Consider the following 25,856-nt stretch of genomic DNA (forward strand, 5'->3'; position numbering starts at 1 on the left):
ATATACACTTATATATGTATACTTTATATGTATAAGTAAACATACATATAATGTTTATATATTCTTATATATGTAATGTGTAAATTTGCTCTTTTAAAATCCCAAACTTGGGGCTTCCCTGGTGGCGCAGTGGTTAGGAGTCCGCCTGCCGATGCGGGGGACGCGGGTTCGTGCCCCGGTCTGGGAGGATCCCACATGCCGCGGAGCGGCTGGGCCTGTGAGCCATGGCCAGTGAGCCAGCGTGTCCGTGTCCGGAGCCTGTGCTCCGCAACAGGAGAGGCCACAACAGTGAGAGGTCCGCGTACCGCAAAAAAAAAAAAAAAAAAAAAAAAAAAACCCAAACTTGCTACTGGGTTTTTTTGGTTTTGTTTTTGTTTGTTGGTTTTTTACTGATTAATGACTACTCAGTAATTATATATCTCACAAGTTAACAGAAGTGAGGGTTGTGCATTGGCTAATCACAGGATTAGCACATTGGCTAATCACGTGTTTCTTCATATGAAAGTCTAGTCTTGCAAACTGAGAAAGCCAAGGACAGAAAAGGAAAAACTTTCAAGTTACTCACCAAAATTTCCACCTACTGATAAAGTCCTTTTCTCTCTTTATCTCTCTGGCCACTTAGGTAAATTTAAAATTTTATCTTATCTCCCTAGTATGGATAAAAAATTTAGGTGATAACTAATTAGGCTTAGTTCCATTTAGGAAGTAAAATGGATAAATATCTACTGTGATTGAAAGTTACTTAACTCTTAGAAAAAGTGTTTGGCAAGAGGGTAAATCTTCCTGTTATTTCCATCCCATTTGATATTTTTCATTATAGAAAAAAGTTAAGTGACAGGAAGGGGTTTTTAATTATTTTTCTTAGCATACAATTCACCACCATTTAAGAGAGAGAGTCAGAGTTTGTACTCCCTAGAAGGGAAGCCACTTTAAGACTTAATGGGCTTTCCTTATACGTCTGCTTTTTATTTTTAAACACCACCACCTCTTTGCTGACAAACATTTTCTTGCAAATTATGGCAAGGGAGGAGGGGCATGAGAAAATAAGCTGCATGAAAGCTGGTGATACTGCCTCTGCCAAAATTCCAAGTTGAAATCAAATCCTTCAGGAAAGTTTCTTAGGCATAGGGGGGAAAAAAAGATTTACAACTTCAGCCGAACTGTCATTCTACCAAGAGAAAGGATCAGTCAATCTACTTTACTTTCACCAAAGGATCTGAATCTGGCTGGCTTTGTCATACTTCTTTCTCCTTTATACATGGAGGTAGAGGGAGGGGGGAAGAACAGCGCACGAGGAGTTAAAAAAATTGATGAAGCCCTGACCCTTTAGTTTCCATTTATAGTCTGGGCCGGAATGCCATCCCCCTGGACTAGCAAACTGTCCAATCCAGCCTCAAGTGTCAAGATGCTGTTAGGCACTAAGTGAACTATATATGCATGCCCTTATATCATTTAATGCTCTGGGTCCACCTTCAAGACACCAGTCTGTGGATCAGGCGAACCACCACTCCTCTTCCAAGAATCAGTTTGACAGGTTCTTTAGGAGGTTCTCCTTCTCTCTTTTTTTAAACCCATCCTTTTAAACACAATGGCACCAAAGAAGGACGTGAAGAAACCTGCTGCCGCTGCTGCCCCAGCCCCTGCCCCTGCCCCGGCACCTGCACCTGCACCTGCACCTGCCCCACCCAAAGAAGCAAAGATTGACCTCTCTGCCATTAAGGTAATGAAAAGGGTGAACTGTTTGGTCACTGAAACATCTTTCAACAGTAGGGAACACTAGGAACTTTCAGAGGGGCATATTTTTCATTGAGAGGAATGGAATTACTAAGCAAACTGGTGGATTTGGGTAGAAGAGAATCTTGATTTAAAAAGTAAATAAACTGTAGCATATAATTTCACTAAAATTATTATGAGTATGGCATTATATTTGGAACCTGTATTTGCTCTACTTTTTGTTTCCTTTTTTCCCTAAATTGTCAAAGTGCAAAATGTATAATTTTACAAACATTTAAACCAGTGGTTTCTTTTTTTTTTTTAATAAAATCTCTATGGAAACTGGATCTCTTCCTTAAAGCTACATCAAAAGGAAAGTTTTAGTCCCTACTTGTTTCCAAAAGTTTAAAAACAGCTGATGACCCAGTTGTCCGAGATGTATTTATTTGACATCTGCTTTATTTCATATGAAAAAGAGATTTTTGCAATTCAATTCCCCCTCCAGCTTTGCTTAATAAAGTTTGATACCACACTAAATGACATCCCAGTGCAGACAACTACGCACTCAAGTGTTTCAGTGACTATAACTGTCATCTTGTTTATTTATATATACATTATTTAATTCAGAATGTGAGTTGCTTCTAAATGAAACTAACCCCCCCCCAAATATGGTAAAACTTGCTAGTTATACGGCTTTGAGCTTATGTCTTTGACCTCTTGCATACTGATCTTCAACTAAAGAGAATGTGATTGATTTTCATGTCAACACTTTGCTGTGATCAAAGTTCCCACTGCCAAAAGATTATCCGCTTTTGGAAGAATGACGCCATGGATGTGCCTGTTTCCTCTTGGCAATGTGACCCATCAAATGTGCACCATCTCCTCATTCATTGGGCTCTGATTGGTCTGAATGACAGTTTGAAAATCTTCATCTAGGGAACCCTGCCTTATATGGAAAACTAGTGGGTGAAAGTGCCTAGGAGGTGATCATTTCACTTAAGCCAATAGTTCTGTGCTTAATAAATCTGAATTTTGCTAACTTAATACTTGCTGACATTTAATATGCTGTTTACTTGCAACAGCCAAGCTAACCTATAAATAAATAATTCATTGACTATTTGAGTATAACTGTAGATTCTTAAAAATATTCCTGAGATAAATATTGAATCAGATCACCCTTAGATGTATATGATGATATTAAGTAAATATATTCCAAATTTTTATAGCATTCCAATTAAACATGAAATTTTATGTTTCAGAGTAGAAGTAGATCTTGACAGACATTTTCTCTTGAGTTAGTAGGTAACTGAAGTCATATTTGGAAAATAGTTGGTCGTAGAATCTAATATTGATCAGGAACTATTCTTAATTTATATCCACTTAGGAGACAAAAATGAATGTCATATCTTCCAGTAAATGTTTTTCTGTCTTGAGGACTGCATGCATACAGTTCATTATGAGGAAATCAAATTTTTCATCTCCAGCAATACTAGTTAATATATCTTATAGATGCACACTGACTACATTATACAATAAGCATGATTATAGCCACTGCAATAATTCCAATTGCCTCTATTCTTTGACTCCCCATTTTATGAATCAGTGTCAAAGCTATTCCTCTTTATATTTACTGTGATTTATAAGACAATACCATCCCTTTGTATCTGGGACTACAAGCATTTGGAAAGGAAAAAAATGTGTCTTAAGGAGAAAAAGAAGTATCCCACTAATGAAAAGAGGCATTAATTTTCTTCCCCAAGGAACAGAGTAAGAATAAGTAAATAAATAAAAATTTAGTTTGGCAGGTAAGAAGTCTCCAAGAAAAGACAAAAAATCACTTTTTAAATCCAAAAAAATAAACTGATTGCTTCTTCATAGCAGAGAAGTGATGCTTTTCTGTATCTTGAAAACTGGTTTATCCTTTCATCTATATCTTGAATTAATGCTAGTGTGAACTAGTACAGCTAAGCAAAAGAAGGAAATACTCCTAGAGAGTCTCTGTAAAGATGGGATATGCTCCATCTTCACTATTTCATTGTAGAATTAAAGATGTGATGGATGTTGATAAGGGACACAAACCAAAAAAGGAGAAGTTAAATGAATCTAGAAGAAACAGATTATCTTTCATTCAGAGAGCCCGTTCCTAATGGAAAGAGAACAAAGAAAAGAAGTATATTTTTGCAAAAGAATTTAAATGGCTTTAATGATATGCATTCAACAATATGAAATCAGTGCATATTTATAGATATTATAACATAGCCAAAGAATGTGATGCAACTTGAGAACTTTATAAAATCTAATTTCATCCCAATAGGTAAGAAGACTAATTAAAATGTGCATTAAAACATTTCATATTATGATGCTTTTAATCATGTAATATTTCTAGATATATTACCTCATATAAGTTATAAACGTTTTTCAAGCAGAGAAAATGAACTTTAAAGAAATTAATCGAGTTGTTATATGTGTTCATTAACTTTCTGAAAACTCGATAAAGAACAAAACTTAATTGAATTTTACACTTTCTTTCATAAATCATATAAGATTGGAAATCTAGCTGTTCTTTACACTTTGAGTAGGGCTGACGTTTAAGTGGAACTATTTTAGTGTAATATTATAGTCATTACAATCATAGTATTTAATCCCTCAATACTATCCCAGTTAATATCTATGTTCCATATTATAATATACTATGTTACTAGCCACATATTTGACTCTGCATAAACTCTGAACAATATGAATGAGTTTTATCAATTTTTTAAATGTGTTTTTCAACCTGATTTCCTGCTTTATTGGTTATTTCTTTAGAACATTTCTTTGGTTGTTCTGACATAAAACCTTTTATATTTTCTGAGGGAACGCTTACCTGATGTCCTAGCCCCATGGATTTTCTATGAATATCCTTTTCAAAAACACAAATACTGCTGATATCTGAACATTAAAGCTACTGTCCTGGGTGGTTCTAAGCACTCTTTGCTTTCAGAGAGCTGATACTTCCAGCAACAATGCCCAGACTAAAGCCTGACAGAATCGCCAAGTGTGGGAAGTAAAACCCAGCATAAGTTTAGTTTCAAGTACAAACACAAGAATTAACACCTGTTGCCCAAAACTGCAACCAAATGAAATAACAAAAGTAAATAAGTATGAGATGACCATGTGCCTAGATTTTAAAAGATCTTCAATGTTTAAGCAAATTTTTTGCATGATGCATGCCTTAGCTGATATGTCAGGATTGCTCTGAGGTGATGGGACTTTGAATCATGTCTGTCATTGTGCTGCTTAAATTTTAATTCTCGTTGTATTCACCACTCAATCAGGTCATCCCTGACCAGATACTGCGGGCGACATTACAAAAAGTGGTAACGGTACAGAATGCATTGACAGAAACTCATCAAATAACAAATCTCACAGCAACAATTGACCATATGCTTGGGAAGATTTAAACTTTCAGTTAATAAGGTGGAAATATAGTATTCTCAATAAATACATCTACTTACTGATGAGTATTCAGTGGAGGCAAATATTATGTATTCATTGAAACACCTGACTTGTCCTTGTCCAGGTATAGGACCTTTTGTGTTAATCTATAAATTATTTTTTCTCATCTCTAACAAAGCTGATACAAACCCAGTCCTACTTAGAAGGATTGTTGGAAAAATCAAATGAGGTCATGGCTCATGAAAGGCTTTGAAAATTATAAAGTTTTTTGTAATATAATAATCAATATTTATTATGAATTTACTCTGTGTCTTATTATCTTATTTAATCCACAAAACATTACACTAAGGTTGTTTTTAGCCTCATTTTGCAAGAAAAGAAGCTGAGCCTAAATGAGGTTCAATGTCAGGCCCATGATCAAATAACAAGTATGTGACAGAGCTAGGATATAACCTAGCAGGCCAAATCCAGAGTCAATTGTGTTAACCATATCCTAAACTACCTCCTCTTTATAAAAAGGAAGTTGCTGTTTCCAAGAATGTGAAAAGGAACCTTTTTTGCTCTTAAGGATATGAGGTTAAGAGTGGTCAATATAAGGGTGATTCTCACATTGCCCTTCACAGCCCTTCGGTAGCCAGAAGAGGGGGTGAGAGGCACACATCAGAGCTAGTTCATCAAGACTTTTGACCTTGGCAGTTTATTACTGTTTTGTTTTCCTCAGCTTCCCCCTATCTTAGCACCTGTTGCTGACGGGTTGGGTGTTCTCATTTACAGATGGAAGGTGAGATATTAAGAAACTAGAAAGACCCCCAGTCACTTTGCTCCAGCTTCCTGTAAAAAGTTGTAAATGGAACATGGATGTTAAAAATGCTATTATGAGAGTAGATTGGTAGTTGCTAGGGTCGGGTGGGGATGGGAGAAACGAGTGAAGGTGAACGGAGGGTACAAACTTGCAAGTTGTAAGATTAATAAGTTCTGGGATCTAAAATACAACATAGTGACTATAGTTAACAGTACCATATTGTATACTTGAAAGTTGCTAAGAGAATAAATTTTAAAAGTTTTCACCACAAAAAAAAATATATATATATAACTGTGTAGTATGATGGCTATGTTAACCAACTAACCTTACTGTGGTAATCATTTCACATATCAAAATTATCATGTGTTAAATCATCATGTTATACACCTTAAACTTATACAATATTATATGTAAATTATATCTCAATAAAGCTTGAAAAAAACTATACCAAAGTATTTTTTAATATTGTTAAATGTAGTGAAATTTATTGTATTTTAAAATAATTTTGCTTTTGTTTAATTAAACATACACATATTTCAAACATGACCTCCAAATTTTTCCATCAGGTTAATATTCTAAGAATGGGATGGGTTTCTATTTTGTTTACAAATAAGTAGCATGATTTAAACTGGAAATCTCAACAAATATTCTTTGGAGTCATATATAGAAATATAATGCCACGTGTATAATGATTAAATCTTAACTAATCTGAGGAAAAGAAATAGGAATAGAAGACATAGTCAATTTCTAATTAGAAGTGAAGACATATGTCTAAATAAGTGAAGACATAAGTTGTTTCTAAGTTTTCTTTATATAATTTTAAGAGTTTGTCTTCTTTTACTCTGGCCTTTTAATACAGACTAATTTTTAATACAACTAAAATCTCAACCAATTGCGATATTCATCCATTTGTGGCATGATTATAACCTCAGAAGCAAACCAAAATTTATGTGAGATTATCACTAGGTATCAGTAACAAGTTTCCACTTTGAAACATCTACTCTGTAAAAGAAGAGAACAGGTGGAGTGGAGTGGGAAGATATTAAAGGGCATTCTGTAACTCTGTCTAAAATTATATTTTAAGTAATATGTAACTGGATAATGTCTTTGCAATGTAAAAGGCAGTTTGGAAAGGAATATGTATGTTCACCAATTAATAGTGAACAGCACTTTTAATTTTAAAGATAATGAAATTTGTGCAAGACAAGGAGACCACAAAGTGACAGTGCCAAATTTAGCCTCTCGACATTTCAGTGCTGAAATGAACCCCCTGGCAAGTTGTCTTTAGAAGCCTTTCCATAATTACCCGGCATTAAGCACCATCTGACTCATGGAAACTGTGGAAAGGATTATATTTAGTCTGCTGATACTACACTTTCTTCTGCTTCTCTTCATACTGGAATAGTTTTTTTATGAAAATAAGATTTTCCGTAGTTTGTTTCTGCATCAACTTCTACGGTTTGTTTCTCCCCGCAAATCATAACCTGGAGGGCAAAAATTGCAATATACTAGTAGTAATGGCTTCAGTTATACTGGCTAAAATGTAAATTATATGGATGATAAATCTTTGTTATTCTGATCATAAATTAATAATAGTGAGTTGAAGCCAGAGCAGAAAATTTTTCCTAAAGATAAGCACATCTTATTCAACTTTATCTTCTTCCTTCCACTGTGGCAAGTGAGGTTCTTTGTACCTAGTAAGTACCCAATGATATACCATCTCCTGATATAAGTGAGCTATAAAATACTCATCTGAACACAGTGTTATGAAATTTTATTTTGCTTAACTCCTCTTTATCTAAACTACTTCAAAATAATATCATTTACCAAATTTTTAGGCAAATTGCCCTTTTCCATTAAAAAAAAAAGTGAGTTGCTATAGATACTACTGACAAAAGGATGGAAAACTCACAACATTATAGAACCATAAGCAACCACAGAAATCATGCAGTTTAATATTTCATATTTGAGAAAGCTATAACCCAGATAAAAGAAGCTATTTAATCAAAAGACACATGATTTGTTACAGGAGAGCCAGAACAAAATTCAGAATACCTCAATCCCCATCTAAGTCTCTTTCCACCATATCAAAGACCTGAAATCTCCAAAACAGTAATATCAATATTCATATATCCCTGTTGTCACTAACAGAACTTCTACTCCAGATATGGAGGAAAAAGCAGATACTTATAATTTCTTAAAACACACACACAAAGCATTTTTCAAAACATTTTTCACAAATGCTTTTATTTTAAAAATAAAAAGAGGAAGGAAAGAACGTAAACGCAACTTGGATTTTTAAATTAAATTGCATACAAACAAATGCACAAAGTAGAGCAGGTGCAACTCTCACGGGAAAGCTGATGAGAAATCCAAAGTAGTATAGACTTAGGTCACATTTTTATTAAAATTCACTTAAACCTCTTTGTTAATTCCTGTGGGTCTAAATTGTATTATTTTAATAATTCAGCCTTTGCTCTAATGTGACTGAATTCAGTTGACTAGTCTAGGCATCCTAACCACAGAATTACTCATTTCCTCTTCTATTCAGATCAGTTTATCCAATATAACCATCTATTCTCTCTTGTATTAGACAACCTGGGCTGCTACTGTATTCTCATTGATCTTAATTTCTCCATTTTATACCATATTAGAGTCACCAGCCTAAATATATCCTTTGTTGAAATAAAAAACTGCAATAAAAATATCTATTTCCTTTAAATTAAGTGAATTGTTCTGAAGCACAAAACTCTCAGAGTTACAAAATAGTACTTCTGCTAGCCTTCTACAATGATTCCTCATAACTCTAAGATTGGAGTGAAAATTATTAAGTTTTTGTTAGGGTTTGCATACATCCAGGTCTTTGTTCTCCCTGCCAGGCATTAAATCAAAGAACATGCAGCAATGTTTTCTTGATTGAAAACTGGCCCTGGTTAGATTAAGGTCTTTACTTAGCCTCACCAGTCATTAGCCCTATTGTAATATCTAGCAGTGATGATGAAGTTCTTTAAAGACTGTAGTCTATGTTCCTTCCTAGGGCATTAGCCCTCAGTATTCAACATCACATATCTTCCAGATCGTCTTTAATTATAGCTCTTCTTGTTATACTAAAGCTTAAGATACATCAATTCCAGAACCTGTTTGATTAAATGCATTTTAATATTTTTCTATAAATCAATTCCTTCTATATACCAGAAATTTTATCTTGTCTTTAATCAATTAACCAAACCTCATGATTACTATTAGAAAAGTACTTCACAAAGTGAAAAATAATCTGAAAACATTGCAATAAAAATCTTTTTTAGTACCAGTACCTTGCTGACTACTACTTACCTAAATCCAATACTAAATAGTACATAAATCGTAAAAATGTGGAAGGCAGTTATTTTACCAACAGTCTAAGATAAGTATTTAGGCTAAAATGGAAACACCCTTTAAAAAAACAAATTGGGGGTTGGCAAATTAGAAGTCCTGATCATAACATTTATATAAAATCTAAGGAAAGATTCTGGAAATATAAAGGTATATACATCAATAACTTAAAATGAGCATGCCTACTATATGCATGGCAGTTCTAGGCGCTGGAGATACAGCACCAAAGAAGAATGTGCGCCCCTACTCTAGAATGTAAGCTCTTTGAAGGAACTGACAAGGTCCGTTCTCTCAAGGAAGATAATATCCTATGGACCTAGAGTCTGTCATACAGAGTGAAGTAAGTCAGAAAGAGAAAAACAAATACCGTATGCTAACACATATATATGGAATGTAAAAAACAAAAAACTGGTTTCTGAAGAACCTAGGGGCAGGACTGGAATAAAGACGCAGAAGTGGAGAATGGACTTGAGGACACAGGGAGGGGGAAGGGTAAGCTGGGACGAATTGACAGAGTGGCATGGACATATATACACTACCAAATGTAAAATAGATAGCTAGTGGGAAGCAGCCTCATGGCACAGGGAGATCAGTTTGGTGCTTTGTGACCACCTAGAGGGGTGGGGTAGGGAGGGTGGGAGGGAGACGCAAGAGGGAGGAGATATGGGGATATATGTATATGTATAGCTGATTCACTTTGTTATACAGCAGAAACTAACACACCATTGTAAAGCAATTATACTCCAATAAAGATGTTAAATAAATAAATAAATTTTTTAAAAAAATAAATAAAAAATAAATCTTCAGAAAAAAATAAAATAAAAAATTTTTTAAAAGATAATATCCTAGAGGAGAAGACTTGTTTGAAGGAGGAACTTACTATACATCTGTTCTAAAGATTTTAATTTAATTAAAATTCTGCTGAGCATATAATATAGGCAAGGTATTTTATAGAGTTATGGAGGATACAATCTAAGTATAAGGCAGGGGTAGCATTCCAGGAGGGAGAGGCTCACACTTGGGTTCACATCATGGACCAAGGGAAATGGTCTCCAGTAACAGCCTGTGCTTCCCAAAAGTTTACAGTCAGGAAGGTTAAAACATATTTCAGTGGCAGAAAGGATAGCTCCTAGTATCCTAGGAGCTAGGCAAATAGTAAAGGTTCTTTCAAGGGCTTTGAAGGATAGTTAATTTCTAAGAAGCAGAAATGACAGGAGAACATTCCAGATAGAAGAGACTTAAAATATAATTTTCAAAACAAACCAAATGATGACATAGCAAACTGAGTCCAAAATCAGCTGACATTTTGTATTCATATCACGCCTTTCTTCAAAGGGTTGATTACTTCATCATTATAACACCCAGGAAGAGATACAAGAGAATGTTTTGGCCATTTGTAAAAGTGTACCAGAGAATAAATAGCATCTCCCACTTATTCTATGGGCACAATAGCTAGGTCTTCTTACTTTTAAACTATAGCTTATTGTCTAGACTAGACTAAACTGTAGCCTTCTCTACCATTGCCAATAGCTTGCTTAAATGTTTACTTTGATCCTCAGTAAGGACAAAAAAATCTACACTCTCATTCTCTATGTGATAAAGATACAGGTAAAAACGAGAGTGAAATAGTTTAACTGCCTCCATTATATTTTAATAAATAATAAACCTTTACATAATAGGCAAGTGGTTATGAATAGCTTATTTATAACGTAAATACAGCTATTAAAACGACTTTCCAGTTTACTTGACAGATTTGACACAAATTGATTGTATTTTATATGTATTAAAGGACACATTTTTCAATCTGAAAAAAATGAAAATGAGCATTATGTAGGTTATATGATGGGATGGGCATTATGTAAGACAACTTTGATGAGTTTGTTTTGTATTATCTATAGTTATTAATTCTACCAAAGATATATGCTAGTGCTCAATACTGATCATAGGGCAATTCAAATTTACGGACACAATACCTAAATACAAGAGTAAAACACAAAGAAACATGGTCTGCTCTAATGGCTTTAATTTTTGCATCAGAAATCATGAGACTCCAAATTACACAACTATCAAAGGTGACAAATTTCTACCTTTGTCCCTCCCTCTCATTTTCCCCTAATGAGTCAAAGGATTTAAATTTTTTCTATTAACTTCCATTTCCCAACAACCTCTCAAAATGTCAATCTATTCATGAAGATATGTCTACCTGGCTACTTTTTTTTTTTTTTTTTTTTTTTTGGGTGGTATGCGGGCCTTTCACTGTTGTGGCCTCTCCCGTTGCGGAGCACAGGCTCCGGACGCGCAGGCTCAGCGGCCATGGCTCACGGGCCCAGCCGCTCCGCGGCATGTGGGACCTTCCCGGACCGGGGCACGAACCCGTGTCCCCTGCATCGGCAGGCGGACTCTCAACCACTGCACCACCAGGGAAGCCCCAACTACTAATATTTTTTAAGTTATATTTTCAATTCTAATTTTGGGACTCAGACTCCATGAGATCTTTTTCACTACTTACAAACTTTGGACAAAAAATGATATGCGTTTAAATGCTGATTTCTTTCCAAATGGCATGGGGAAAAGCTGCAAAGTATACATCTGCCTAGCAGAGGGAGATTATGCTTTTTGTGACCATTCCGTTAAAAATAGTTGCTGAAACAGTACTTAAATTAGAATTTATCTCTAACATTCTTTATGCCTTTGAGCTGCTTTAAATATGTAGAAAACTGATAAACATGTCTGAACTTTAGTTCTGACTAGACTGGTCTCTGCTCAGTACCATTCTAGGAAGGGCGTTGTCCCCTATTTTCAGGTAAGCTGTCATAAAAACTTACTACGAGCCAATGCCATGGATACCTTTAAAATTCTAAAGTACAACTTTGCATTTCACAACACCTGCTTTGTATTCTTTTGGTTCTCAGTCTGGTGACTGAGTCATAAAATGTTTGACATGGCAGAAAGGGAATCAGCACATTCTGGTAAGAACATAAGCAACATTTTTAAATTTTAAAAGAACATGTACAGAATGAGAGAAAAAGAACACAAAATGGTCCATCAGCTTTCCCTCCTAGAAAAACTTCATGAATTCAAAAAATATGACTAGTCAGCCACCATAAAGGTAACAGGTAGGAAAGCAAATACCAAGCCCTAATGTAAGAAAACTGAGGGAGAGTGCTGAAAATGGAGATTAAAACCATTCCTGGCTTAGATAAACTCTATACTCCTGAAAATACAAGGTACAAAGAGTGGTCTTTAATTGGAGATTTCACAAACTGACCAGATTTTCACTTGGGTAGACCCTAGAAACACACAAAATGTATGTACCCCTTTCAAGTCCTCTGAACTTTACCATAAGGGACAGAACTGCAGAGAGTGTTTCTTCTATAGCAGTTGCCATTTGAAATCCCAAACCAGTCCCATCCAGAAAGTTCCATTTATACCAAAACTGCTGACTTGAAGTTTGCAAAGTCCATAATTCACCAAGAGAAGGGATCAGCTGTAGCCTTTAGAGAACTTCTAAGCTCCTCTGCCACTGAACAAATAGGAAGTTTCTTAAAGGAAGATGCTCAAGAAAACATCTCAGGGATAAAGACCATAAAAGTACTGATAGGCATTGGTCTCACCATGGCTGTCCACTCTGAGGTTCTGATTTCCTAAAAATAGACCTCAGGGTACAGATCCCTCTTTCCCTTTGCCCTAAGAAAGCTAAAAAACTCTCCAAGGGGAGTGGCTACTTCTCTCTGAAACCTGATGCTAGCTGTGAGGTCACAGCTTCTCCAGAAATAAAAGGCAGCCTCGGCAAGGGAGGCCCCCACTCAGGGATTGGAGCCGCCCTCAACTCACTCTTCAGCTTCGCCGCTGTCTGCAGCCCAGAAGCTCCATCATGGTGGGTCCTGTGAGAAAACTACTTGTAATTTATAGACAGATATAGACAGTAGATAGGAATAAAATTGAGGAGAGAACATATTCAGTATGTGTGTAGAATCTACTTTTGGTTTTTATTAAAGTGGGTTGAGGACAGGAGAGATTAATTCAAGGTATTATGCCAACTGGAAAAATATGTCTTACTCCCAAAAACAGTACTTTATGCTTCACCAACTTTCTGTATCACATAAGTTTTATTATATCTAAATTTAGGGAAAAACCTGCAAAAGGTATAGCAAAATACTATACCTTAAAAAAAAATCCAATGATGCTGATAACTAAAATTAAATAAACTACTTTCCATGCATTGGGTAAAAATATACTGGTTAAATAGAAGAAAGACTTCAAATGACCTTTTTAATGCAGTGTGTCTATATTAGACATATGTTAAATACACCATAGGTTATTATATTATTCCAGAAAGAATCTGATTTAGCATTTGTTAAATCATTGACTCATGGATTAAGATATAGAAAGATGTTCCCTAACTATCTTTTGCAACAGCTTTTTATTTTTCCTAGATTCAAAAGTATCCTAAGGCAACCTTCTTATTCTATGACACCTACATAGCTTCCTAAAAATCTCAGAGCAGAGAGCACTCTCTTCTGTCAACGCATTTGAAAGAGTACTAGTTGTTTCTTTCTTTCTTCCTCTCTCTCGCCATTGCAGTCCTTCAGTGCTGACCAGATTGCTGGTAAGTGAATTGAGCTTCTCTATTCCAGAGGCAGGCAGAGCGCTTCTTAGCCTCTGAAATATCACTCATCTCCAAGACATGTTACTGCATGGCTCAACCTCTTAGTATCCAAGCTATGCCTGAACTCTGAAAAGTAGGCATACAGTTTCAGCTTACTTTGAAGATTACTCAGGGAATGAGCTGGGATACATTTAAAAATCAGGACATTTTTGTTTGGTTAAAATATTCTTTGTGGTTAATTTCTTTCTAACAGATCGAGTTCTCTCAGCAACAGCAGGATGGTAAGTCTAAACGATATAGTATGTGCACACTCATAAAGATGGCATGTGAGAAAACCAACTCTCTTGAGATGAGATTAGCTCTTTCTAATTATCCCCACTGATGTTGTCACTCTAAATAGAAATGCTCTCAATCACTCTAAATATAAATTCTCTCAACATAAACCCTTCACGTATAATCAGTAATCAAAAGTTTAGGCAAACAAAAGCTAAATACCACAAAATAATTTCTTGTATTCACTGATTTCTAAATAGAACCAATTTGATACAGTAGGTAATACCATACATATACCCCCCCAAAATATGTGGAGTCTGGATGTCTAATTTGTTAATCAAATCCCTAAAGAGTGATTTGGCAGGTCTAAATTATTCAATTTAGAAAACAAAATTGATTCTAAAACTGCCCAATTACCAAATACACATAATTTCAGTGGGCACCATAGTGAGTTGAGAGAAATAGCAGGTGAAGTGGATATAGAAAAAATGTGCAGTCAGAGAAAATGAGGGGAAAATTATTTATCAAAAAACTGTGGGAGGAGCCTTAGCCATCTCCTGGTCCATCTTTAGAGATGTAGGACAGGCTCCCAGAGAGGTGTTGAGACTGACTCGAAGATCCAAAGAATTAGTGATAGGGTCAAAATCTAATATTACTTTAAATTAATTAGCAATTTATTTCATAGAAACAGTTTCTAACTAGAAGACTTCAAATTCTGGAGATTCAAAAGAATATGAATAGTTTCCCTAAGACTTCCACTTTTGCTTCTTCAGGTCTTTGGATCCAAGAGATCCTGTGCCCTAAGACTCTTGTTTCACTGGAAAGTGTAGGGCAGAATGTCTTATGAAGTGAAAGAGTCACATATTTAAATAAACTGAGACAAAAATACATCTATGGAAGGGATGGAAGAAAATTTCAGTTATACAATACTGTATAAATTGGATATTGGTCATAATGATAAGTATGTATATATGTTATGATTTATAATATATAAATAATTGTGATAATACTCATAGGTACATAATTATAATTATACTCAGTTCTCTATCTAAAGGATTCAACATTTTTCAGCCTGTTTCAGTGTCTGGAATATCTCATGTTTGGAAATCAGTTAAGAAAAAAAAGGGTATTTGCTATTGTACAGACTCATATATATCTACATCATGGTTAATGCCTTCATGCAGACAAATTAGATGACCTGATGACTCAGAACCCATGATCATTTGAAATTATACTACAAAGGACTAATTTTTCTTATTGAAAACAGTTGGTAATTCTACTCTAATTTGTTTGATTTTTAATGTATTTTAACTAATGATGCTGCTACATTATCTGCTACTGTACCCCAGTCCTCTTAAATATCTAATTTATGTGTCATTATGACTGCCAAACTATGGTAGCACCAAGCAATAGAAGACTTAAAAACCCTTTCAGAGACAGAGGACTTGGTGCTGAACATTAACCACATTACTCCATATGTAAAATAGGTTTTAGATATAGAGGTTCAGTAAACATCGGTGTGGTGGACTGGTTTTCTCCTGTGCCAGGAAAACAAATGTAAGCATTTTAAATTAAAAGGAAATATTACATTTTAAGAAATAAATAAAGACATACTTTGTTTGCTTCCTTCTTCAATGATTAGAGTTTTTCTCATGGCTGCTCTACTTGAATGTATCACAAGTTTGGGGTAAAGAAAAAACACACTAGAAAATTATAGCATTCTAAAGGTGTAAGTCCTGTGCTGTCCAGTAGAGTTGCCACTAGCCACATGTGGCTATTTAAATTTAACCTGTAATTAAGTAAAAATAAAGGCATTTAAAAGTCTACTTTCTCCTTTGCACTAGTCATATTTTAGTGCTCAAAAGCCACAGGTGGAAGGTAACTACTACCCTTTTGGGCAGCCCAGATACAGAACATTTCAATCATCACAAAAAGCCCTAGAACAGTGTTGTTCTAGACTAAGGGCTGGCAAATTTTTTCTTAGAGAGCTAAATAGTAAATATGTTAGGCTTTGTTGGCAGAACAGTCTCTGTAAAAACAACTCAGTTCTGTCACTGAGGTATGAAAACAGCCATAGACAATACATAAATGAATGGGCATGTCTGTATTCCAATAAAACTTTATTTACAAAAACAGGCAGCCAGCCCGTAGGCAGTCATTTGCTAACCCATGTTTTAGACTCTTCAAGAGAATAACTAAGCCTTAAAAATCTGGTGTAGGAGGAGCAATATTTTTCTGGCCTTGGCCTTTAAATCAACAAAAGGGTTCATGTCAGAGAGATTCTATTACAGCTCATAAAACCCTATTTCTACATCAAGATCTGACCAGGGTAATAGTGAGCCCTCTGAGCAATCTGAATGAAAGCCTGGAGCCAGTAATAAGGATAGTTCAGTTTCACACGTCCCGTAGAAAGATAAAATATAATATTTGACTAATGACCCCACAGTGCCTGCCGCATGCCTTTTAAGTTGGGGAAATGATCTGTGATGTCAATTTGCATAGAACTTGAGGCGGAAATTTCAGCAAAGAATGATAACATGATCTATAGTTGATTGTTAACATAATGTCTGGTGCAATCTTAGATTAGGGGATGAAGGGATAGTTAAATAGGATGTTTTGCTGAGTAATCTATCTAGATAGCATCTCTCGATCTGAGACCACTAATGGACTAAAAAGAATGTTTTCACCTCTACCAGTTCATTCACAAATGGGTTTTTGAATGTTGTTGGTATTAATTCCAACAAGTTGCCATCAGTACTTTTAGGTTCTCCAGAAATTTTAATTTAGTTAAGTTTTAAAAGTTCAATTAAAATATCTTTACTTGCCCCTAAATCCATAGTAGCACCTCTTTCTGTCCTTTTGGTGTATACTTCTTAATTCCTTGTTAATGTAATCCTGAAAGGCAAAACCAATTCTAGCAAAGGAGAATGACAAAATTTAGGGAAAGTAAACAACAGAGTGATTGTGATAAAAATAGGCAACACTTTTAAAATATGTGCTTACATACACACATGAATACAAGTAAAACTAGGGAAATCTGAGTAAAATAGGTGGAGTCTATCAATGTGGATATTCTGGTTGTGACAGTGTACTATAATTCTGTAAAATGGTACTATTGGGGGAAACTAGACAGAGTATTTAAGAGATCTCTGTATTTTTTCTTAAAATTGCATGTGAATCTATACTTATCTCCATAAAATTTTAATTTAAAATGTGTACTTACATTCTAAAGCTAATACAGCAACATGTTATCATACGTGATTATATGAAAAAAGAGTAAAGTTTAAAGTGATCACCATAGCAATAGATTCAAACAAATAAGTCTTCAGAATCAGTTACACTCGGAGCCTATTAGAGTCATACATTGAAGTGGTTAAATGACACTATAGAACTTAGAAATTGGCCTCATCTACTTTTTTTCCTGAAAAATGAAGTTACTCCTGAAGAAAACTAGTTAAGAGAAGAGCCTAGGAAATTTGTACCTCAAGAGCAGGTTTTTCTGTATAAGTTAAGAAGTTTGGTTTAACCTCACATGACACAACCCCGATTGAAAAATTTGTTTTCTTGAAATTTTATTAACGTTGTTAATTATATAAGGGATTTTATGAGGAATTCTTAAGATTTCTCAAGGCCTCAGAATTTCTTAACCCAGTCCTGTGTCCAAGGCAGATGAAGGAGATATGAATAAATATGACTAGCAGTTTCAATTTCCATATCTGATGAATAAGAACATATGACTTGAAATTGGAAATCCTGCTTTAAAATAGACCCCAAAAGAAATGTCCAAAGGGAGTTGTCAGTTGAGCTTAGAAAAGGGAAAGCCCAACAATAAAAATTTAAGTCACTGGCAAAAGCTGTAGAGGAGAGTTTGAACTGGATCCCTGATGAAGTTTGGATTAATTTATTGGTCTGAAGTAGAAAAAAAGCATCCTAATGTTTCTTGCTTCTTTCAGAATTCAAGGAGGCATTTCTCCTATATGACAGAACAGGCGATAGCAAGATCACCTTAAGCCAGGTTGGTGATGTCCTTCGGGCTCTGGGCACAAATCCCACCAATGCAGAGGTCAAGGCGGTTCTGGGAAACCCCAGCAATGAAGGTAAACACATGTTTTTCCAAGAAGTTGGGAAGTGTGTGTGTGTGTGTGTGTGTGTGTTTATGTGAGAGAGAGATTTATAGAGAAGTTCCACAGAATAGGGTTTAATTTACTTTTTATGGTAAGTGTGCCTCTTGGCCATCTAGAGTCTTAGTTTTTATCCTCATAAAATAAGTTAACCTTCCTTTAGAATTTGTAAGCATGATATAATTTCATGTTAATGAAAGGAAATGATATCTAATGCTGATATCATCATCATCACCATGTTATCTAAACATACCCTACAGTACTTCCCCGGTGGTCCAGTGGTTAAGACTGCACGTTTCCAATGCAGAGGACGTGGGTTCGGTCCCTGGTTGGGGAACTAAGATCCCATATGCCTGCCGCGGGCTGCGGCCAAAAAAAAAAACCATCTTAAAGGAAACTCAGCTTTCTAATTTAAGAACACACAGATGACACCTTAATAAAACTATTTTCTGTTTCCAAGAACTGTAAAAAGACTTAAAAACCTAAGCCAAAATCTGCATTCAGTCCCCCAAGGTAAATCCTAAGGCAAAAGTCAGTGATCTGATACGTAAGAGGCAAAACTGAAGAAGTCATTGCTGGATACAGTAATCCAGTCATTAGTCTGGAACAAGGAAATTTTTTTCCAATCCCATGATGCATGGCAAGTATAATAGTCTATTGAAAAATACCACTCTGAACAAAAAAAAAAGGAGACAAAACTGAAGTTTTTTCAAGTAGATATTTGGGCTATTTATCCTTGCCATAAGGAAAATAAGGAGGGGAAGGCAAATAATCTTTTTTTTTTCCAGAAAAGACCATTTTCCTTTATTACAAAAGAAAAAAAATTTGATTTCAAAAAAACCTACCTCTAAATCAGTCTGCAGGAATTTTCCTCAAACTTCATTTTCTTCAGAGGAAAATGTCCAAGTAAATCATGCAAAAAGTAGCTGGGAGCATGAGATAAAGGAAGAGCGTAATAAGCCAAATTCATCTTTAAATGCCATTTTCTAACTTATCAAACATTAATCTTTAATGGAATTATTAGGTAAATGTTCATTTATTCAGCATTCAAATTTAATCTTCTTAATATTACTCAATGTACTAGATTTCTACACTATAAGGAAAGACTGCTGAATGGGAATTTAGATTTTAGGGGTACATAACTTTATCCATTTGTATACATCTGGATAGTCTGTTTTATACTTTTGCTGTGAATACTGTTTATCTTGTCAGAAGATACTAAAAAAATTCTTATCTCCAGGCCTCTAAAACCGCAGAGAAATCAGGAGATCGCAAAGTATTTAACACACACACTCTCCTCACAGGCTTCTTTTCTGAATTACTTAAAATTTAAAGAAATTGAAGGCTCTACAAAAGCTCAGACAAAAGTGGAATATATATTAAAGTTCAGTTAGGTTTTGCTACATTTACATGTTAATGGATTTGTTATCAGTATATTTCTATATTGCTTCCCTAGTGTTTATAGAAAATATTAAATTGACAATACTAATAAAATCAGTAGCTAACACTGATTAAGCACTCAGTTTGTCCCAGGTATTGTAAGAGATTTTGCATGTATTATCTCATTTAATGCTCACACTACCACTACAAGGTATCTCTTTTGAGAGATGAAAAAGTTGAGGCACAAAGAGGTTAAGGAACTTGCCCATGGGGCTTCCCTGGTGGCGCAGTGGTTAAGAATCCTCCTGCCAATGCAGGGGACACGGGTTCAAGTCCTGGTCCAGGAAGATCACACATGCTGTGGAGCAACTAAGTCAGTGCGCCACAACTTAAGCCTGCGCTCTAGAGCCCGTGAGCCACAAATACTGAGCCCCCATGATGCAACTACTGAAGCCCCCATGCCTAGAGCCCGTGTTCTGCAACAAGAGAAGCCACCAGGATGAGAAGCCCACATACCGCACGAAGAGTAGCCCCCGCTCACCGCAACTAGAGAAAGCCCATACACAGCAACCGAAGACCCAAGGCAGCCAAAAATAAATAAATAAAATAAATAAATAAATAGTTCACTAAAAAAAAAGAAATTTGCCCATGATCACACAGTTGTAAATGGTGGGCTGAGGATAAAAGCTTAAGCACTACGACTCCAGAGCTCATGCTATTATCTATTACAAACATTTTGTCATCAGTCATTTACCAACTGAAATTTAAGCTGTATGAAGATTTTTCAGATGATCTAGAATGAACTCTCAAGCTTAATTTGTGACTCAGAGATGGCATTTAATGATAGATAATAACTCTCCAAATTGCAATTTCTTCCAGAGATGAATGCCAAGAAAATTGAGTTTGAACAATTTCTGCCCATGATGCAATCTATTTCCAACAACAAGGACCAGGGCACCTATGAAGACTTTGTTGAGGGTCTGCGTGTCTTTGACAAGGAAGGCAATGGCACCGTTATGGGTGCTGAACTTCGTCATGTACTAGCTACACTAGGTAAGAAGTATTCATTTCAGTGGACTTAATAGGACAGAATATATAGGAAAGAGCATGAATTAGGGCAATCATGTTATAACCAAAATAAGTAGGGGGAAAGACTACAAACAGAAAATGAAAAAGAATAGTCAAAAGTTAATGACCATATCAATTAACCTCAATGTCAATGAGTTTATTTGGGGGAAATGATAACTTAAATTATTGGTATTGAATAAGTAATGTGCAGCATTGTAGTTCTTACAGGATAGAGTTTGGATGATCAGGTATATAGTGTGCATTTAAGTCATTTATTCAAAAACAATTTATTGATAACCTTCTGGCTAGAGAACAGGAAGGGCTTAGTTTCTATCCTCCGAGAGGTTATAGTCTCCAGGAGTCCAAAACTGATCACTTACAGTGGAATGTTCAAAATATTCTCTGGTTTTCTTTTTGAAGAAAGAGTTTTGTTTCATCAGGTGAAAAGATGAAAGAGGAAGAAGTGGAAGCCCTGATGGCAGGTCAAGAAGACTCCAATGGCTGCATCAACTATGAAGGTACAATCTCACATGCTCTGGTGGTTACAGCAACTCTGAACTGATTGGGTTGACGATGGACAACTTTTGAGCTTAAAACAACTTATCTTCTCTATCTCTCTTATTCAATAAGAGAACATACAAATGTTACTTATTATCAATCAGTTATATAATAACTCTAAAAAGATATCTTGTAAGGACCTGACTATATACATAAGATTTACTCCAGTGGGTTTTAACATTCCTGTGCATTATTATACAGGTTAAAATGTGTTTTCACTTTTATCTTTTCTTGTTAGATCTTCACAACATCTCTGTAAGATGGGGTTTGTGTCAGAATAAATTTTAATATTAAATACTAATATCCTTTAATATTACAGTTGGAGAGATCTCAAAATCCTTTACAGCAAGCAGTTATGAAAATGAGGAATCCGAAGGCCAAAGATATTTAGCTATTTAGTGAAGGTCACATCATTAATGGCAAAGCTGGTGCTAAAATTTATATCTCCTTTTCTAGTGTTCTTGCTTAAATTAAATTTATCTCATAGTGGCCAATTCTCTACTTCCTGCCACCAATTTTTTTTAACATCTTTATTGAAGTATAATTGCTTTACAATGATGTGTTAGTTTCTGCTTTATAACAAAGTGAATCAGCTATACATATACATATATCCCCATATCTCCTCCCTCTTGTGTCTCCTCTCACCCTCTATCCCACCCCTCTAGGTGGTCACTAAGCACTGAGCTGATCTCCCTGTGCTATGCAGCTGCTTCCCACTAGCTATCTATTTTACATTTGGTAGTGTATATATGTCCATGCCACTCTCTCACTTTGTCCCAGCTTACCTTTCCCACTCCCCGTGTCCTCAAGTTCATTCTCTATGTCTGCGTCTTTATTCCTGTCCTGCCCCTAGGTTCTTCAGAACCTTTTTTTTTTTAAGATTCCATATATATGTGTTAGCATATGGTATTTGTTTTTCTCTTTCTGATTTACTTCACTCTGTATGACAGACTCTAAGTCCATCCATCTCACTACAAATACCTCAATTTCGCTTCTTTTCATGGCTGAGTAATATTCCATTGCCACATCTTCTTTAGGCGTTCATCTGTTGATGTACACTTAGGTTGCTTCCATGTCCTGGTTATTGTAAATAGAGCTGCAATGAACATTGCGGTACATGTCTTTCTGCCATCAATTTATAGCAGCTTCACCCAGAGGGTCTGAAAAGCAACACACCACACAAAATAAAGATGCAAGATAAAGCTGCATGATATAGGGCTTCCCTGGTGGTGCAGCGGTTGAGAGTCCGCCTGCCGATGCAGGGGACACAGGTTCGTGCCCCGGTCTGGGAGGATCCCACATGCCGCGGAGCGGCTGGGCCTGTGAGCCATGGCCGCTGGGCCTGCGCGTCCGGAGCCTGTGCTCCACAATGGGAGAGGCCACAGCAGTGAGAGGCCCGCGTACCGCAAAAAAAAAAAAAAAAAAAAAAGTTGCATGATATAACTTGTAAATTTAAAATTTTGCAACAAAATTGAAAAACTTATCCATACCCCCAAAAAACTAATCTAACCACATCTCAATAAAGCTATGTTGACAGCTTTGATATAAATATGGACTTATAAAGTCTAACAACTTAGAAAAAAGTAAGACAAGAAAAGCAGAGGGGCGGGAAGAGAAGTGGAAAGGAGAGAAAAAAAGAGAACAGGAGAAAAGAAAAAACTAAGCCAAGCATATCTTCACTGACAATCTTGGTTAAACTTTACTTTTTTCCTATAAACTATGTTTTACATTCAGGTACTGCCATAAGTACATTAGATAAAAGAACAATCATTCAATAAATATTGTTTGGACAAGGGTATAGTCATTTAGGAAATAAAGGCAGATCTCGATCTCCTACTAGGATAAATTTCACATGAGTCAAACATTTGAATGTAAAAGCTAAAAGTATAAAACCCATGGAAAATTATTTATAACTTTTGGAATGGGAAGGCATTTCCAGCACTGATACAAAACCCAGAAGGTATTACAAATTTCAATAAATTCAACCACATTATTTTTTTTATCTAAGTGGCCAGCCACCAGAAACAAAGTCAAAAGACAAATAACAAACCAGAAAAAAAAATCTGCAGTCAACATCAGAAAGTTCATTTGCCTAATTTTAAAAAAAGTTACAAATTAATAAAGAGACCACAACCCAATAGAAAAATTAACAAGTACATGAACAGACAATTCATAGGAAAGGAAATAAAAATATATATGAATATAATATGCTGAACTTCACTAATAATAAAAGAAATGCAGATTAACACTACACTTAGATATACTGATTGCCAAAATTAAAAGTTTAACCACACTTTAGGTTGAGGACAGTGTATGGAAACAGGTGATCTCATGCATTCTTGTTGGGAATATAAATCATTAAAATCCCCATGTGGTGATGTGGTATTAATTATTAATTCCAGCAAATCTACTTCAAGGGATGTAGTCTTTACACATACATGCACTCAAGTGAAATGAGTGATATATGATTATTCATATTCATTATTCATTACTGTGTTGCTCACGATAGCCAAATATTTGAACAACTTAATGTCCATCAATGTACGATGTATCGAATAGATTTTGGTACATCTTCACAGTGAATTTCCCTACAGACCTAAAAAAAGAACAAGGACACCCTTGTTTATGATTATGGTAATATTTCTAAGATACATTATGAAGTGAGAAAAGCAAGTGCAAAAGAGTTTGTAGAACATGCCACCATTTGTGTAAAAAAGATTTTTACAAACATATATTTGTATTTTCTTATACATGCATAATAGCTCTACCAACTTAGCTATAAAGAGAGGAACTAGATAGCTGGGAGACAGTGGTGAAGAACATTTTTTTTTTATAAACTCTTTCATACTTTCAAGAAAAAATTTTAACCATGTGAACATAACACGTAGTCAGAAAGCTAAACTTACAAAATCTGGGAAAAGCCATAAATCCAGTATTAAGAACAGTAAGCTATACAGAGTTTAAATAAACTCTAGAGTTATAACTAGGAATAATTAGAATTGAGTTAACTTACTATACTGCTCTCTTATTAAATTTGACTGTGTTCTAACTCTAAACTGTATTATCCCTACAGCTTTTGTCAAGCACATCATGTCTGTCTAAATGGAGCTCTCAAGGTATCTATCTGTTTCCTCTTTAATATATAAGGGTTTCTCAATATTGTATTTTTTTAATGTAACAGCCTCACTTATATGCTGTGGATATAATTAGTATTGCTTCTTAATGAAGTTATTTATATTAACCAGAACACATTAATATAATTAATATTATATTAATACTAACAAGTTATTTATATTAACCCATCTCCTTGATATGGGTTATTTAGAAATACAGCATTTTTGTAAAAGTGTACAAGCAAAAGCTTCTGAGGTTTTTGCTTTCATGTATAGATCCTATCTTTGTCTGTACTATAATTAAGCAGTGGAGATTCAACAAACCAGAGAATAGCTGATTAATTTAGTTGGAACATAACAATAATAAAAGCATTAGCCTATATTCTTTGAAAAATTGAAGTAGTTTTTAACAATTACTGCTCTAGAAAACCATACTATCACAGTCCAAAGTGCAGCACTTGAAACCAGGTTCTTGCAGCAAGGAAATGCCTTACCTTGGAAGCGATGGTTCATTTTGTGCTTTTTCTTCTTTTTCACTTTACACTATTTCCTTCCCCATTTCCTTTCTGAAAAGATGCAATCAACATCTAACTCTTTTTCCTTTACAGATCAAGCATTGTTTATGAAGACTGGCTGGAACCTTATTCTAAGAACACCCATGACTAACTGTCCAAATCTGTTTACCATCATTCAGAAAAACAAAACAATTTGGACCATTTTAGACTGAAGGACTCCCTGAATTTTTATACACCTTACGTTTCTCTCTGAATTATATTCATATCACACAAACCAAGTGTCTGTGCTCTAGACAAGAAGGATAAAATACTGACAATCTCAAATCCAAGCACTGCTCTTTATTTTCTACAATGGGTCAAAGAACATCCTTAAAATAATAAATCAATAAATAATTTTGGTCAGTCTGGAATGTTCAAGTCGCACTGTTTTTATCTTCTTGCTTAGAGAAACTTATTTTTAAAACCCCAATTCTTTTGTTAGTGTACAGAATATTGATGAATTATAAAATTTTAAGAGAATAATTATAGTCTACACAATAACTGAATAATAATGATAATCATATATCATTGAAAATGCAAAATAGAAAACTGAGGAAATTCAGATAGGATCAGAGATGGTTTAATATAAGCTATCCGGCAATTTAAGATGAAAGCAGGTTTCTTCAGTTTTGTGTAAATCACTGTATACATAGCTTGACCTATTTCACTTCTAGTGACAGTCTGGCCTATTAGAAAATTCTAATAAGCCCTTGATATGTCTCACCGAATGTCTTCAAGGATAAAATTTAAAGTGACCTTTCAGCTGTTACTTAAAAAAACGTCTCTGGGGATGAGACTCTTGCTCAAGAACTCAAGATCCTGTCTATTAAAATTCTCTCTCCTGCTATGATTTCC

At 35.2% G+C, this 25,856-nt stretch overlaps 1 protein-coding gene across 3 annotated transcripts; it reads left to right on the forward strand.

Moving 5' to 3' along the window:
- The first annotated feature begins 1,437 nt into the window (after positions 1–1,437).
- Positions 1,438–25,372, forward strand: MYL1 (myosin light chain 1). 3 transcript variants are annotated; one of them, XM_082657806.1, is made up of 7 exons: positions 1,439–1,720; positions 14,188–14,215; positions 18,161–18,304; positions 20,588–20,761; positions 21,217–21,294; positions 24,408–24,450; positions 25,056–25,372. In XM_082657806.1, the coding sequence occupies exons 1-6, from the start codon at positions 1,589–1,591 to the stop codon at positions 24,434–24,436; spliced, it is 585 nt and encodes a 194-aa protein (XP_082513932.1). In that variant the 5' UTR covers positions 1,439–1,588; the 3' UTR covers positions 24,437–24,450; positions 25,056–25,372. The 3 variants fall into 3 exon arrangements, with proteins under 3 accessions (XP_082513931.1, XP_082513932.1, XP_082513933.1); XM_082657807.1 differs by lacking the exons at positions 1,439–1,720; positions 14,188–14,215 and adding exons at positions 13,116–13,202; positions 13,910–13,934; XM_082657805.1 differs by lacking the exons at positions 24,408–24,450; positions 25,056–25,372 and having other exon boundaries at positions 1,438–1,720; positions 21,217–21,353.
- The last annotated feature ends 484 nt before the right edge of the window (positions 25,373–25,856 follow it).

The sequence above is a fragment of the Grampus griseus genome (assembly GCF_964374135.1).
Source record: "Grampus griseus genome assembly, chromosome: 7".
NCBI lineage: Eukaryota > Metazoa > Chordata > Mammalia > Artiodactyla > Delphinidae > Grampus > Grampus griseus.